The sequence below is a fragment of the Pogoniulus pusillus genome, chromosome 1 (assembly GCF_015220805.1).
Source record: "Pogoniulus pusillus isolate bPogPus1 chromosome 1, bPogPus1.pri, whole genome shotgun sequence".
NCBI classification, from domain to species: domain Eukaryota; kingdom Metazoa; phylum Chordata; class Aves; order Piciformes; family Lybiidae; genus Pogoniulus; species Pogoniulus pusillus.
The window spans coordinates 48,813,485-48,830,052 of NC_087264.1; the positions used below are offsets into that span (position 1 = coordinate 48,813,485).

At 44.2% G+C, this 16,568-nt stretch overlaps 1 protein-coding gene across 3 annotated transcripts in view; it reads right to left on the reverse strand.

Moving 5' to 3' along the window:
* The window catches only part of CCDC88C (coiled-coil domain containing 88C), a 119,822-nt gene that overhangs the window by 98,288 nt on the left and 4,966 nt on the right, over positions 1-16,568 (reverse strand). For all 3 annotated transcript variants that reach the window (XM_064151714.1, XM_064151705.1, XM_064151723.1), the window contains one exon: positions 10,648-10,756. In XM_064151714.1, the coding sequence (XP_064007784.1) occupies positions 10,648-10,756 (109 nt within the window). The remainder of the gene's footprint in view (positions 1-10,647; positions 10,757-16,568) is intronic.

Genomic DNA, 16,568 nt, shown 5'->3' on the forward strand with positions numbered 1-16,568 from the left:
TCTCTTCCAACCTTGGTGATACTGTGGTTTGGGAATTTTAAGTTTACTTTAGATTTTCCCCTTTAGTTTCAAGAGGTTAAGTGATTGGTCACATATGTTTTTCTACTTGTTTATAAGCAAATTTCAAAGAAGCCTCAAATCATCTATCCTTTATAAAATGATGATGAAGTGCAGGCCTGACTGAAAAGTCTGTATGCTTGAAGAGCAGAGCCGTTCAGGTTGTTGTAACAACTGTTTTTTATATTGTCACATCAACAGAGCTCTTTCTCATCTGAGTGCATCTCTCTTACTAGCAAGCTGGATAGGGTGTTTAAAGCCTCCAAAACTAGGTGTCCTGCTAAGCTTAAGATACAGAAAGCACACCAAGATGAGCCTTTCTGTAGATATTCAGATTTTTACAGTGTTTATGGCAACCATTTGATAAAGAGTGATAAATACCTTGATACTGGTAAAAGCTGCAATACGCTGTCAAGGAGAAGAGCCAAAACAAACCATCTGGCAGACGGCTTTGGTTTCACAACATCCAAGAGTATCAAAGCGAAACCCTTTAAATGCCCCATTTTGCATGATGCTCAGCATCTTAAGGTGCATAAAGTCAGTGCCACTTAAAATTAGATCCTATGCCATACAAAGTTAAGTGCAATTGCAAGTTAATCGAGATGCTTTAAAATACAGATGGCCAAACTGTGGCTGCATTTGTTGCAAAGACAAGTCTTCCAGCAATAACTAATTATCTGAAGTTTGAATCCCACAATTCCACAGAATTTGGACCCAGCAACTTAGAAAGAAAAAGGGCTAAATGAAAGGGATGATTGAAAATCATCAAGGTTTTGGCTCAGCCTACAAAGGAAATGCATACTGGAAGAAATGTGGGACAAGTCACCCAAGTTTAAGAACTGAAACAGAGCACTCTGGTTTAGTTTCTTCTGCATGACTGGAAGCTGGGAGGTAGATTAAGTGCCAGAGCACTGAAGTGTAAGCAAGGCTTCTAATAATGGCAGCTTTTGTGGTCCTCTGCTACAGATTCATTCCTTCTGCATGTAAAACTGCAAAGATACATCCATGTGCTGTTCAGATAAGCTTGTGCCACAAACCTTGAAAACAGAGACAAATACTAACACAAAGCTTTTGCACATGCAAGAAAACACAGAACACAGGGTGGTTTGTTTAGTGGGGGTGGTTTTGTTCATTTGGCTCTTTGTGGCTTCTTTCTCCTTTCTGAAAGATTAAAATTGAAGAAGTGACCTTAAGACATTTATATTAACTGAATTCCTTACACTTAAAATGTAATTCTGCTTTGAAGTAAATAAATAGTCTCCTGGTAACTCAGGCAACTAGTCAAATGAGAAGGCATTTGCTTTGTTTGTTGTTTTGTTCTGTGTTGCTTCTTTTTAAGAGAGAAAAAAACACCACCACCACAACAAAGTGAAGGAGGTAACTATTTTTCCAGGACTGACTCCTTTTCTTTGAAGCCTGCATCCTGACAAATAAACCTTCTCATGCACCCAGTATTTGTACATTGAATTGCAAAGCTTGAAAAGAAATTCACCTCCTTTCAGTTTCTTAGCAGCAAATGCTCATGCGCCCGGTGGGACCACAGCCATTTTGCTTTACTGTAGTATAGCTGCTTCAAAACAAACCAGGCATTAACATCAGTACCACCCTCTCCTTTTCTTCTAACACATACTGCGTGCCATACAGGTCTTTCTGTGATACAAATTTGATAACTGCACTCCCTTACAAGTAACTTTCCAGTGGCTATATTACAGACAGGACCCCCACTTTAATAAATCAGACAGAACAAAACAAATGAGGACTCCAAACAAAACCCACCTCAACCCTTTAAAGTGACACAGGGAATTTATTATTTTGCTTCTCAAGCTCAGAGCAAATAACAGATATTTTTGAAATCAGTCCTTTACCATTAGGTAAAAAAAAAAGGTGACTTTTTCCTAGGGGAAGAACATCAACAGTTGTAGTTCAAAAACATTAAGAACCTAGTAAATAATTTTCACAGGACAGGAAGATACTTAGATGGAATTCACACTGTATTATTCTCCTTATGCAGAGACCAGAAGTCTTTCCTACTACTCCCTAAAGGAGCAGATGTCCATCACTGTTATTCTGATCATCCAGCAGGCACTAACGATGTCATTCTAAGTCTAAAAACCAAATTAAATAAACATCTAGAGACTTTTAATAATGCTAATTATGAAAGAGAACAGACAGTGACAGCTCCACAGGGGCTACTTCAGTCTGCTGAGCAGGTTTTTGCTTATGCATTTTTACTGGCCATATGAAGATCCAGTAGAATGTAAACACTTAACTCCCTCCCCCCCCTCAGCTCCACCTCTTAATCACAGTGAAAAGCAGAACAGGTACCAGTCCACACAGGTTATATGCAAACAGCCCATCTAAAACCAGGTATAAACAACAACAAAAAAAATACAAACCATAATTTTGCTTAAAGTCAGTACGTGTGCACATTTGTCTTCCAATTTATTGGCTCTTTAGAGTTTGCTTTCTAAATTATTCCTTTCAAAAAACCACAAATGGGAAATGTATGCATATAGAAGAGAATAACAGCATTTCAATTTCCTCTCATTCAGAAGCAGATACCTTCCTTCATTTGTACTGGCAAAGTCCATACATCACAGCAAGAAAGAAATACACCCTCCCTTTCCTGTGGTTTGTCTGCAGCAAATAAAGCAGTACATTAAAACTTCCTCCTGTCCAAAGGTCTTTTGCTCTGCAAGGTCCAGAGACCCACTTGAAAGAGTAAATCCCATCATTTTTAACAAGGGCAAATGACTCCATCTCCATACCTCTTCCTTAGCTGAAAAGTATTCACATTTGCCACAAGTACTGTAGGTGAGCAGATCTTAACAATGCAAACCTCATTTTGTTTTCAGAATACAACTGCATTTGGATGCCATGATGTATCCAAGGTCCCCTATGCATTTCTGCAATCAATTAATAATCACTCCTTCAAAATGACAGAAAAGCACCACTTCAAAAGGCATCTCAAATATCCATCCCACATGAAAAAAAAACAAAACAAGCGTGGAAGAATTGCTTTCAGGTCTAGTAAGTCATCAAAAAAGCCAAACAAAACCAAACAACACTGCACAGCATAAAAAGGTGAGAAATCCTCAGAGACCTTTCTGACAAAAGCTGATTAAAACTCTTTTGAGTGGAAAGACTACAGCAACCCAGTTAGAGAGGCACAGAGACATTTTTGCTCACACTGCACCACAAGGTCACAGATGTCATCGGAAATGACCCATACAAGCCCAGACACCAAACCTTGATCCAGAGGCAGAGGTGTGTAAAAAGAAAGACTACAGACTGAATACAGTGTGGCACAATGCAGCATGTGACAATATTCCCAGTAAAAGCCACACTAAACAACACTTTTGACAGCCAGAACATGGGGAAAAAAAAGAAAAGAACCTAAACCAATTTCATTTGCCACCTGCCACTAAAAAGGATAAACTAGTCTAGTGGTAAGGTTGACTGGCTAGGGCTGGGTGCTAGGTTGGACTGGATGATCTTGGAAGTCTCTTCCAACCTGGTTGATTCTATTCTATTCTATTCTACTTGCTTCGGGACCTGTAATGCATTAAGGAAGTTCGTTTTGCAGTCACACTTCTGTGGAAGTCATCTTCTTGTCTCTTTAAAGACTTCTTAATTAAAAGCACTAAATGACATGCAATTTGTTACAGAAACACAAGCACTAAAGCAATTTTCATTTATTATTTAGCAAACATAAATCAAAAAGCTATTTTCAGCCACAACTGACATGAAGACTACTTTCTAACTTAGCCAAAATTGGATGGCTCTACTAAACTTAGTTCCCTCCACAAAATCTTGGCAGATAAAAATGGGACATTTTCCTGAAATCTAGGCAGCAAAACTGGATGTGGCTGTCTGGTTAGACTGTCTGAACAGTGACTTATGTCTAAAACCTAATATCCAAACATATATCTCTGCAGTAGAGGACTAAAATACTCTGTGGCTTTAGCACTGGTAATCTCCTCGACTGTTGCTGTGATTAACATTCTGCCTTGTCTTTCATTAAGCAAAGCCACACACACACACTCTCACATTATCCTTTTTTAAGCCATAGAAAAGACACAGTGGATGCATTCTGTAATTCAGACATCCCAAGAATTGTTTTCAATTAACATGTCAGAGGTTACATAAATATTGCTATGTGAGAACTAAACAACTATTCCATACTGTAAATTTTTCACAGGTCATCTCTGTTTGTGCTTTAGGACACTGCTCTTCTCTTGGTTCAGTTTTTCATTTGTCTACACAATGAATTCACACCCCTCTAGCTTACTGAGTAACAGAAGGACAAGACACACCAACCTATTCTGCCCTTTCCAGTATTCTAGCTCCAGGAAATTACAGGCAATAAAGGAATTAGAAAGGCAACCTATTCTCTTGCATCTGTTTCGGGTCACTATTTCATTCTATATGCATGTGGAGTCTCAGGGGTGGGGGGAGGGGGTAGAATCTCTTTAAGCCTAGTCCTCCCTTAAACTTCCAGACGTAATTCAACGTTATCAGTTGAAATGCATCCTAGAATCAGAGCCAGTAATATCAATCAGGTCGTCCAACAGTGTGCAGTTAGCAACACGAAATGGCAGCAACCAACCTGGGAACACGTTTCAAATTGATCTTTGCACACACTCATTTCAACTGTGGGGCAGACAGGTTTGTCTAGTTCTTCTGGAAATGAGCATGACAATTCTCACTAAGAAACCATCAGACAATTCTTATATTTATTCCCCTTGCAGCAGAGTGCTATTTTCAGACAAAGGACTAAACCAAAGACCAATACTGGCAGTTCCCAGAACCCGTGTGCCAAGGTCAGTCATTTCTCTGCCTTGCACCCACCACCACAGCAACCCAATGTCTTCACAACAGCAGTCTTATATGCAGCCTTCATGTATCATGATCATGCCACTGCAGAACAGAAAACCTAACTCAAAACAGTTTTGTCACTGGAGAACCAAGAAGGCCTCATTAAGCTGAGTACTGCATAAATACATATGTATAGTTTGTGCCTGCAGCAAGTTTAAACTAACTAGAAGTCAAATAAAGGAGCTGAAATAAACAGAGAGCTAACAATGTCCTACTCCAGGTTACACCAGTGGTACAATCTCCCAAGTCCTAGCTCACTACTTCTTTGAAATACAGTGTATCTTTACAACAGTACCTTAGTGCTTACTTGTCACAGTATCACCAAGGTTGGAAGAGACCTCACAGATCATCAAGTCCAACCCTTTACCACAGAGCTCAAGGCCACACCATGGCACCAAGTGCCACGTCCAAACCTGCCTTGAACAGCCCCAGGGATGGTGACTCCACCACCTCTCCGGGCAGCCCATTCCAGTGTCCAATGACTCTCTCAGTGAAGAACTTTCTCCTCACCTCCAGCCTAAATTTCCCCTGGCGTAGCTTGAGGCTGTATCCTCTCGTTCTGGTGCTGGCCACCTGAGAGAAGAGAGCAACCTCCTCCTGGCCGCAACCTCCCCTCAGGTAGTTGTAGACAGCAATAAGGTCTCCCCTGAGCCTCCTCTTCTCCAGGCTAAACAATCCCAGCTCCCTCAGCCTCTCCTCGTAGGGCTGTGCTCAAGGCCTCTCCCCAGCCTCGTCGCCCTTCTCTGGGCACACTCGAGCATCTCAGTGTCCCTCCTAAACTGGGGGGCCCAGAACTGAACACAGGACTCAAGGTGTGGTCTAACCAGTGCAGAGTACAGGGGCAGAATGACCTCCCTGCTCCTGCTGGCCACACCATTCCTGAGGCAGGCCAGGATGCCACTGGCTCTCTTGGCCACCTGGGCACACTGCTGGCTCATGCTCAGGTGGGTATTAGTCAGCACCCCCATATCTACTTCTGTCCATGACCATTTACACAAAAAACTTCAGGTTAAGAATTTTTGCTCAAGAGTGATGGTGGAGTGATTATTGCTATTTTTGAAGGTCAGGAAACTAGGTAACATCAGAAGAGATCCTTCTGTATATTTTTTAATAAGCTGCTATCAAAGCCAGTTTTAGTTCCCTAGAATAACATTGACCACAAGGACCGACATGAGCAGAGGAAGCACAGCAAAGCCACTCCAAGCTTCCCCTGACAGCCTTCCTTAGCCTTCTTCCAAAACTCTCTAGGTACAAGCATGTCCTCTAAGCATTGCATGCACAAGACTCAGATGCTCTACAGCATGGCAAAGGGATAAGCCAGCATCTCAGATTTTCCAGCTTTCTTCTTCCTTCATCAGAAGTGGCAGAGGTGATAACGGCCCTTGCACAGGTTGTTGCAAATTTAAGGGACTCTTCTTGCTCCATTTTTGTCTCTTTTTAAACACTGCAAACAAACTCTGCCAGAGACAAGGATAGTGCCACACCACTATGAAGACAGTTGCCCCAGCTAGGATTAATCACTATTTGGAAAAGAAGCACAACACCCCAGGGAATTAAGGCTGTAACAACTCACTGTCAACAAGGGTCAAGAGTGCTTATTTCAGTGAAGCCAAACTTACTAAGTCTTGCAGTACTCACACCTGAACCATAGAATCATAGAATCAACCAGGTTGGAAGAGACCTCCAAGATCATCCAGTCCAACCTAGCACCCAGCCCTAGCCAGTCAACCAGGCACTAAGTGCCTCATCCAGTCTTTTCTTGAAGACCCCCAGGGACGGTGCCTCCACCACCTCCCTGGGCAGCCCATTCCAATGCCAATCACTCTCTCTGGGAAGAACTTCTTCCTAATATCCAGCCTAGACCTACCCTGGCACAACTTGAGACTGTGTCCCCTTGTTCTATTGCTGGTTGCCTGGGAGAAGAGGCCACCCCCCACCTGGCTACAATGCCCCTTCAGGTAGTTGTAGACAGTAATAAGATCACCCCTGAGCCTCCTCTTCTCCAGGCTAAACAGGCCCAGCTCCCTCAACCATATTCAAGCCAATTTAGTCAGACCAGTAGTTAAGCATTCATGGAGGTCACAATAGAATCACTTAAGTAAAATGAGAAAGAAATCCTTCAGAAAGTTAATAAATTGAATTAGAAAACTTCTGAGATGTTATTTGACTTAGAAAAGTCTTCTCCACTACATTTACCCCTCCCAAGTCATTCCTGAGGAAGCACAGATGAGAACTAATCTTTATAGCTCAAATCAAAGCCAAACTCCACCGATAGCCTCATTTGTTCATAGTCATTCCCCACACAGATCCTCAGTCTAAGAGATCAAGTAAGCCCCAGCACTGTAGAGTATCCCTGGATCCATGTTTCTAGATTGGACTTGTCCATGCTACGTATCAATGAGAAAAAATCTCCTTTAACAAAGAGATCAGCTATACAAATACATTTAAACAATGGAATTAGATAGAGAAACACTAGACAATTACATGATCTGAAATGTCAACTAACTTCTGACTGTCAGAGTTAACTTTAGTAGCCGTTTATGTCACCTTCCTCCACTACAGTTTGCAGCACCACAAACTGTTATCATATTCCTGGTGGCTTTCTGTCCAGTGCATACCTACCATTCAATAAAGGAGGAGGTGCCACTGGCCTCATTCTAGGGGACCTGGTCTGCCAAAGTCAGTAGCTAAGCCATAAACTGATTCGAGTCCATTAATTGAAAGGCAATGTAAAAATCTCAAGGCCAACTGGGGATTGAGTGGCTGGAAAGCAGCCAGGAGGAAAGGGACCTGGGGGTACTGGTGGATAGTAGGTGAAGATGAGCCAGCAGTGTGCCCAGGTGGCAAAGAGAGCCAATGGCATCCTGGCCTGCATCAGGAACAGTGTGGCCAGCAGGACAAGGGAGGTTATTCTGCCCCTGTACTTAGCACTGCTCAGGCCACACCTTGAGTACTGTGTCCAGTTCTGGGCCCCTCAATTCAAGAGATGTTGAGGTTCTGGAAGGTGTCCAGAGAAGGGTGACAAAGCTGGTGAGGGGCCTGGAGCACAAACCCTATGAGGAGAGACTGAGGGAGCTGGGGGTGTGCAGCCTGCAGAAGAGGAAGCTCAGAGGTAACCTCATTGTTGTCTACAACTACCTGAAGGGACATTGTAGCCAGGTGAGGGTGGCCTCTTCTCCCAGGCAACCACCAATAGAAGAAGGGGATACAGCCTCAAGTTGTGCTGGAGTAGGTCTAGGCTGGATGTTAGGAGGAAGTTCTTCCCAGAGAGTGATTTCCCATTGGAATGGGCTGCCCAGGGAGGTGGTGGTGGAGGCACCGTCCCTGGAGGTCTTCAAGTAAAGCCTGGATGAGGCACTCAGTGCCATGGTCTGGTTGAGTGGATAGGGCTGGGTGCTAGGTTGGCCTGGATGATCTTGGAGGTCTCTTCCAACCTGGTTGGTTCTATAGAATCATAGAATAATATGATTCTTGAGAAGGCAGCATATTCATGCTCTTACTGTCAGGAACTAGGAACTACCCCCTCCACTTCCAGTATGCAACTTTATTGTTAATAGTCAGTGCTGCTTCAAACAATGCCCACAGCCCCAAACTATTCTTATCAGTTCTCTCACATTCAGGAGAGGTCTAACAACAGTTAATATATTCCAAAGCATGTTACATGTTAAAAAAACAACAGTAAAAGCTACTTATATTCTGGAACAAGAAACCCTCTAAATATCTGACAGAGACATTATCACAGAAGCGACACAGGGCTTGGATACAGCACAGATGGCCTTAGCTCCTCCCAGACTACAGAGAGTTGAAGGCTGCACACCACCACATGAAAGGAATCTCAAGATCAGCATCAAGACCTTGGATTTGACCAGAACATGAGATTGTGACAAGGACAAATAAGTTTCTTTTATAGTGTTATCTTCACACACACACCCCAAAAAAAAGTGATTTTATTTTAAGCTTTGCTCTAATTACAAATTTTCACCTCCCACAACTGCTTTGGTTACATTTGGTATGTATAGTCTTCAGGCAGCAAGACTCACAGTACTTAATTTCTGGGACATAACAGGAACACCACTGTCACACCTGCCACTGTAAGCCTCGGCTACTCTTTCCCATGGAAAACCTCACTCATTTTAACCTATTTTAGCTGTTGTTAGCTTTATTAGACTATGATTTCAGAGCTCAACAGCTCAGTCAACCAAGAAACCTATCATGCGATCCTGAATCACATTTCTTTTCTCCTTACTCTGATCTCTCTTCAAGAACTCTTTTAAGAGATCAGACTATTAGCTCCAAGACAAAACCCACACATGAACAAAAAGCTTTACAGTTTTGACAACTGAAGGATTAGACTCTCATACTGTAAATCTTGTGGAGGTGATGAGAAGGGGAGGAAGACTAGTCCTGTCCCTGTCCTTAAACGTTGTCCTTTTTGCTTGTAGACTACTATTCAGTGGGTAACAGATAAAGCAAAAAAAACAAACCCTTCAGTCGCTAATTATGACCAGATGGAATTTCCCCATACAAATAACAAGTCTCACCTTGCATCAGCATCTCCAGTTCTCAACAGTCAAGACACAGGTCAGCTGTCTTCAGAAATCTATTTTACATACACACACACTCCTACATCCCCTCAAATCTTAGTTACAGACTTAATTTCTTTTAACAGGCCACCAGAACTTTCATGTATGAGTCATGAACCCCACCAGACTTTTCAGAAGTCACTCAGGCCTCTGTAAGCAAGTCCAGAAGCAGAGTAGTGGCAATAACACAGAATAGCAGTACACAGGCTTTGGAAGAGAATAGCTCCAAAAGGCAATACTGTAATTAAGCACTGTACCTCTCCTGTGTTTTCAAGACAAAGCCAATATAATCTATTCTACACATGCAGAAAGGAAGCATCCAGGATGACCATACAGACATCAACTTCTATGGTTTAGTTATTTCATCCATTATATGATTGAGATGCACATGCAGAAGAGTATTTTAACAGCCCTCAGTGCTTCCAGCCTAGTTTATACTGCACAGCATTCAAATCTAACATAAGATTGTGTAAAAGAAAACAGGAGAACAGTTACCCCTCCCACTATGATGTCTAAATATACAGTGTGTATATAGAAACTCTATTTAGAGTATATGAACTCGTTTCTCTGGCTTTCCAGGAACATCCAACATGTATCTAAGTTTGCCAAAGTGCTCAGCTGTCACCACTTTGATTTTAGGGGAGCACTGTTACAGTAGAGGAACACTGACAGTTAAGCTCAGGGATGTCACCTAAGAGATGTGTTATTTAATGTTGTATCAGTATGAGGTCTCCATTACAGCATTAAAGACATTCCTGCATAATGATTCATTTGACAGCAGAACTTTGAAGAGAAGCTGGCTTGTTTTAAAAAAGTTTAGTACCCAAAAACCTTACTTCAACTTCAGCAAACTGCATACACACCTTACAACCATACCATAAAATGTTACCACAGCCTTCAAACACAATTTATTCTTTAAATAAAGAACAGGGACAGGGAAGCAGCCTCTGGCCATAAGGGGTACAGAAGGTAGTGATACTGCCATTTCGAAAGGGAAGTGTGGCTCAAAGGACTTTTATACCAACACAATTTCCTTTGTTTCCTGTTTTAAGCACCTTTTTTGACCCACCAGTCCCCACACTAGCTAGTGCACTAATAATCACCACAAATCAAAGAGGAGAAATCTCACCTGATAGTAAGTCTTAATGTTTCTGACTAAGATGGTCAGGTTTTGAACTCGAAGATAGGTGTCATTATTTACATGCTTGTTGACACGTTGGTTGGTGGGTCGAGGATCTCTATTGAAAGAGGAAAAAGAAAGTAAAGTATTACTAGTTTACTCAGTGCTTAGCATCTCAACAACGTGCCATTAGGAAAAGCCTTTAAAAACCATGCATGAAATGCACTGGCATACAGGATACACAGATGTTAATTAATAATAGAATAAGCTCATTACCTTTGCACCCAGGTATAACCTGAAAATCTTCCTGTGCACCACAAAGCAACATACTTTAGGTTAACCCACACAGCTAATCAGGGCAGCTTCCCTCCTTATGTACCTTTCCCCCAAGAAAACAGCATATTTAACTTCTGCACACTAAATCAAAGCAGTCTCTGATAAGGGGGTTATCTTATTCAAATAAAGGGAAGCCCAGGAAAGACTACCTCAGCTTTGGAGCTTTATGATAAAAGCAGGATGATCAATGATCACTGTTCAAACTGCAAAACTCAGATGTATTACACACTGAAGAGGGGGGAGGGAAAGAGCACTGCACTTATTATATCCATATCATCTACCTAGGGCTGGGCACAGTCCTGTTCAATATCTTTATTGATGACCTGGATGAGGGGAATGAGTCCAGCATCAGTAAGTTTGCAGATGACACCAAGCTAGGAGCAGGTGTTGATCTGTTGGAAGGTAGGAGAGCCCTGCAGAGAGACCTGGACAGGCTGGATGGGTGGGCAGAGGCCAATGGGATGAGACAAAACAAGGCCAAGTGCAGGGTTCTGCACTTTGGCCACAACAACCACAAGCAGCACTACAGGCTGGGGACTGAGTGGCTGGAGAGCAGCCAGGAAGAAAGGGACCTGGGGGTACTCATAGATAGTAGGCTGAAGATGAGGCAGCAGTGTGCCCAGGTGGCCAAGAGAGCAAATGGCATCCTGGCCTGTATCAGGAACAGTGTGGCCAGTAGGACAAGGGAGGTTATTCTGCCCCTGTAGTCAGCACTGCTCAGGCCACATCTTGAGTACTGTGTCCAGTTGAGAGATGTTGAGGTGCTGGAGCATGTCCAGAGAAGGGCAACAAAGCTGGTGAGGGGCCTGGAACACAAACCCTATGGGGAGATGCTGAGGGAGCTGGGGTTGTTTAGCCTGGAAAAGAGGAGACTCAGGGGTGACCTCGTTGCTGTCTACAACTACCTGAAGGGACATTGTAGCCAGGTGGGGGGTGGCCTCTTCTCCCAGGCAATCAGCAACAGAACAAGGGGACACAGTCTCAAGTTGTGCTGGAGTAGGTCTAGGCTGGATGTTAGGAGGAAGTTCTTCCCAGAGAGAATGATTGGCATTGGAATGGGCTGCCCAGGGAGGTGCTGGAGTCACCATGCCTGGAGGTGTTCAGGAAAAGACTGGATAAGGCACTTGGTGCCGTGGTCTGGTTGACTGGCTAGGGCTGGGTGCTAGGTTGGACTGGATGATCTTGGAGGTCTCTTCCAACCTGGTTGATTCTATGATTCTAGAACTTCCTCATATATCCACACTGTGTCTCAAAACTGGGCTCTAATTCTAGTGCCTTCAATACACAAAATATGAGCATAAGTAGAGATATAAGCAAGACAGGGGGAAGAGTTGGTGGAAAGATTTTAGAGAAGAAAGCCTGGAGTTTTGGTCTGATTTTAAAGGACGAAAAATCAAAATTGTTCCTGAAAGCATTTTATTTCTAGGACAAAAAGGAAAACAAATGCAAAGAATTTAATAGGAATGGGCACCTTCAGATTCTGTGTAAACCCTAACACGTTGGGAAAAAAAACAAAGAAAGAACAAAACCCCAAACCTGGAAAACTTTATCTGCCAATAGCATGGATCAAAGCCATGTGTTTACCATCTATTCAAGACTCTTATCAGCGAACCCTTACACAATTCAAACACCTGCCTCCCAAACTTCTCTTTTAGCTGTTAAGCCATTCACAGCTCTTCCAGAGCCAAATACTACATTCGGGCACTGACAAGGAAATATAAGTGGAAGTGATCCAATTTTTTTTTTAAGTATATCTGCCAAAGTTTACCTAAGTATGCCAAAGAGCTTTTTCTTTCTCCTCTTTTTCTTTTAAATCACAACTACCCCAAAAGCACCTATCTAGTGAAAGTAATGCTGTGTGTATAAATATAACAGCATCCAGGTATTCCAGAGATGAGAGAAAGCTGATGGAGCAGGTTATCTTGGGGGTGATAAGAGCGCACCTGAGGGATGGCAAAGAGCTCAGGTCCATCCAGCATGGGTTTAGGAAGGGCAGATCCTGCCTTTCTAACCTGATCTCCTTCTATGATCAGGTGACCCACTTGGTGGATGTGGGGAGGCCTGTGGATGTGGTCTATCTGGACTTCAGCAAGGTCTTTGACACTGTCCCCCACAGCAGACTGCTGGCTAAGCTGTCAGCCCATGGCTTGGATGGCAACACTCTGTGCTGGGTTAGGAACTGGCTGGAGGGCCGGACCCAGAGAGTGGTGGTGAATGGTGCCACATCCAGCTGTCAGCTGGCACTAGTGGTGTCCCTCAGGGATCAGTGCTGGGCCCCATCCTCTTTAACATCTTCATAGATGATCTGGATGAGGGCATGGAGTCAGTCATCAGCAAGTGTGTAGATGACACCAAGCTGGGGGCAGATGTGGCTGGGTTGGAGGGCAGAAGGGCTCTGCAGCGGGACCTTGACCACCTGAACAGATGGGCAGAATCCAAGGGGATGGCTTCAATAGCTCCAAGTGCAGGGTGCTGCACTTTGGCCACAACAACCCCATGCAGAGATACAGGCTGGGGTCAGAGTGGCTGGAGAGCAGCCAGACAGAGAGGGATCTGGAGGTGCTGATTGATACTCGCCTGAACATGAGCCAGCAGTGTGCCCAGGTGGCCAAGAGAGCCAGTGGCATCCTGGCCTGCCTCAGGAATGGTGTGGCCAGCAGGAGCAGGGAGGTCATTCTGCCCCTGTACTCTGCACTGGTTAGACCACACCTTGAGTGCTGTGTTCAGTTCTGGGCCCCTCAGTTTAGGAGGGACATTGAGATGCTTGAGCATGTCCAGAGAAGGGCGACGAGGCTGGAGAGAGGCCTTGAGCACAGCCCTACGAGGAGAGGCTGAGGGAGCTGGGATTGGTTAGCCTGGAGAAGAGGAGGCTCAGGGGTGACCTTATTGCTGTCTACAACTACCTGAAGGGTGGTTGTGGCCAGGAGGAGGTTGCTTTCTTCTCTCAGGTGGCCAGCACCAGAACAAGAGGACACAGCCTCAGGCTGCGCCAGGGGAGATTTAGGCTGGAGGTGAGGAGAAAGTTCTTCCCTGAGAGAGTCATTGGACACTGGAATGGGCTGCCCGGGGAGGTGGTGGAGTTGCCATCCCTGGAGCTGTTCAAGGCAGGACTGGACGTGGCACTTGGTGCCATGGTGTGGCCTTGAGCTCTGTGGTAAAGGGTTGGACCTGATGATCTGTGAGGTCTCTTCCAACCTTGGTGATACTGTGATAAAATCAGACACAGCATTTATGTACCAGCATTCAAGCAAATCTAGCTACAAATGAATTGTCACAGGTGTAAACTAGCAAGATCCCACACAGCCTTCACTACAGCAAAGGAGTTTGTATAAGGATTATAAACGATGAAGAAAAAGGATTAAAGTTAAAAAAGAAAATCTGCAACACCAAGTTACTCAAACAAATTTCTGCCTGGATGCATCTTAAAAATCTCTGAATGTAATCTCTGTCAGATGTCTTTTTAGCCCCTTAGTGTTTAGTCTTTCCCTTACTCAAAACTGTAATGAAAATCACAGTTCTCCTTAAAGAAAAAGAATCAAGCACCACATATTAGAACAGAACATATAATTGTTTGGGTTGCAAAAGACCTTTAAGATCATCAAGACCCAAGACCACTGTGGCCAGATCACAGTTTTTTAACACCTTAATTTCTAGATTTTGTTGCTGTGACACCATAGGAGTGTTGTTGTCTGGTACAGACTCCTGCAGCTTTAAGATGCCAAGGGAGACAAAGATGCTGAGCTGAAGGCAGCGTCTCCAGAGTGGCACAGTTCAGTTTTAGTAACTGAGTCCCAAAGAGTGAACAAGAGAGCTGGATTCAAAAGCAAACTGGACACCTGCTAGATCAAAAAAGGTCCAAACTCAAAAGTGTGTTGTGTAGTACAAAACCTCAAAAGTCTCTGGCCTCAAAACAAACAGCTCAGTGACTCTGGTAAAGCAGAGGAAAGGTGTGCCAAGAACTCACCAAGTTACAGACTTCTCCTTTGGAATGCAAAGACAGACTCTAGGTGAAGAAAGCTATCTAGGTAAGACTGAGGTAGCATGACTGAGGTGTGACTAAAGGAGGTACACTTCACAGACCAGCAAAAAACACCTAAGCCAAACAAGTGGACGTCTCGAACCTCATAATATACTCAAACATTTTAAAGAAGTACTCCAGTTTGTATGCATTTGTGACTTCCACAGGTGCACAGAGGGAAGGAAGCACTAGGAGACAGAGGCACAGGGCCAGCAGTGTAAATGCTTGAAGATTCAACCCCGTAAGCCACCAATTAATAAAAGCAACAGAAAAACATTAGTTTGTAAAATTCAAAGTGACAATCCCATTTGAGCAATTTCAGACAAGCGACTTGGACGAGTAAGGGGTAAGCCCCCAAGCCATGCCCGAGGGTTACAAGACACCAGAAGGAACTGGCGTGCCCGGTGCACCCAGCATCCTGCAGCATTTGGCTCTGTAGGTAACTCACTAATTGAAAATACATCCCTCTTGGACCCCTCTAACTCTCCTATCATCCCACTTCCTCCTCTACCATGAGGTGAGAGGACACTGCCACAGCTGTCAGGGTTTCTAAAGTGCCTGGAAAATGGTAGAAAATGACACCTCTAATGAGAATTTTAATTAGACAGGCACATCTATTTAAGCTTCCAGTCCTGGGGCCGTTTGCTACCAGCCACAAGAGCAGGCACTCCCAGCATGGCTGTTCCCATCACAGGGCCTACAATAAAGATGACAGATTGACTGTACCACAAACCATGGCACCTCTGACTGAAATGAAAAAAACCCACATAGAATCAACCAGGTTGGAAGAGACCTCCAAGCTCATCCAGTCCAACCTAGCACCCAGCCCTAGCCAGTCAACTAGACCATGGCACCAAGCACAGTTTTTATTATGTGGGTTTAATCCAAGCAGTTTTATCAGCTCTACTCCTAACACACAGTCCTGACTGCTGAACATTTTAAAAGCAAAGCTGAACCTACTATCAAGCATTAGAACAAGTCAACAAGAAAACACCTGATGTGCCTGCATGTGTAAACCCCACATCGAGATGCTTGAGTGTGTCCAGAGAAGGGCGATGAGGCTGGGGAGAGGCCTTGAGCACAGCCCTACGAGGAGAGGCTGAGGGAGCTGGGATTGGTTAGCCTGGAGAAGAGGAGGCTCAGGGGAGACCTTATTGCTGTCTATAACTACCTGAGGGGAGGTTGTGGCCAGGAGGAGGTTGCTCTCTTCTCTCAGGTGGCCAGCACCAGAACAAGAGGACACAGCCTCAGGCTATGCCAGGGGAAATTTAGGCTGGAGGTGAGGAGAAAGTTCTTCACTGAGAGAGTCATTGGACACTGGAATGGGCTGCCCGGGGAGGTGGTGGAGTCGCCGTCCCTGGAGCTGTTCAAAGCAGGACTGGACGTGGCACTTGGTGCCATGGTCTAGCCTTGAGCCTTGTGGTAAAGGGTTGGACTTGATGATCTATGAGGTCTCTTCCAACCTTGGTGATACTGGGATTTCCCACGTAAAGCTTCCTAAAAGAAGTTAACCCCAGCAAACATTTGCTTCTGCTTGAAGGTATTATACCACAGCTGCAACACTGAAGGCAGTCTA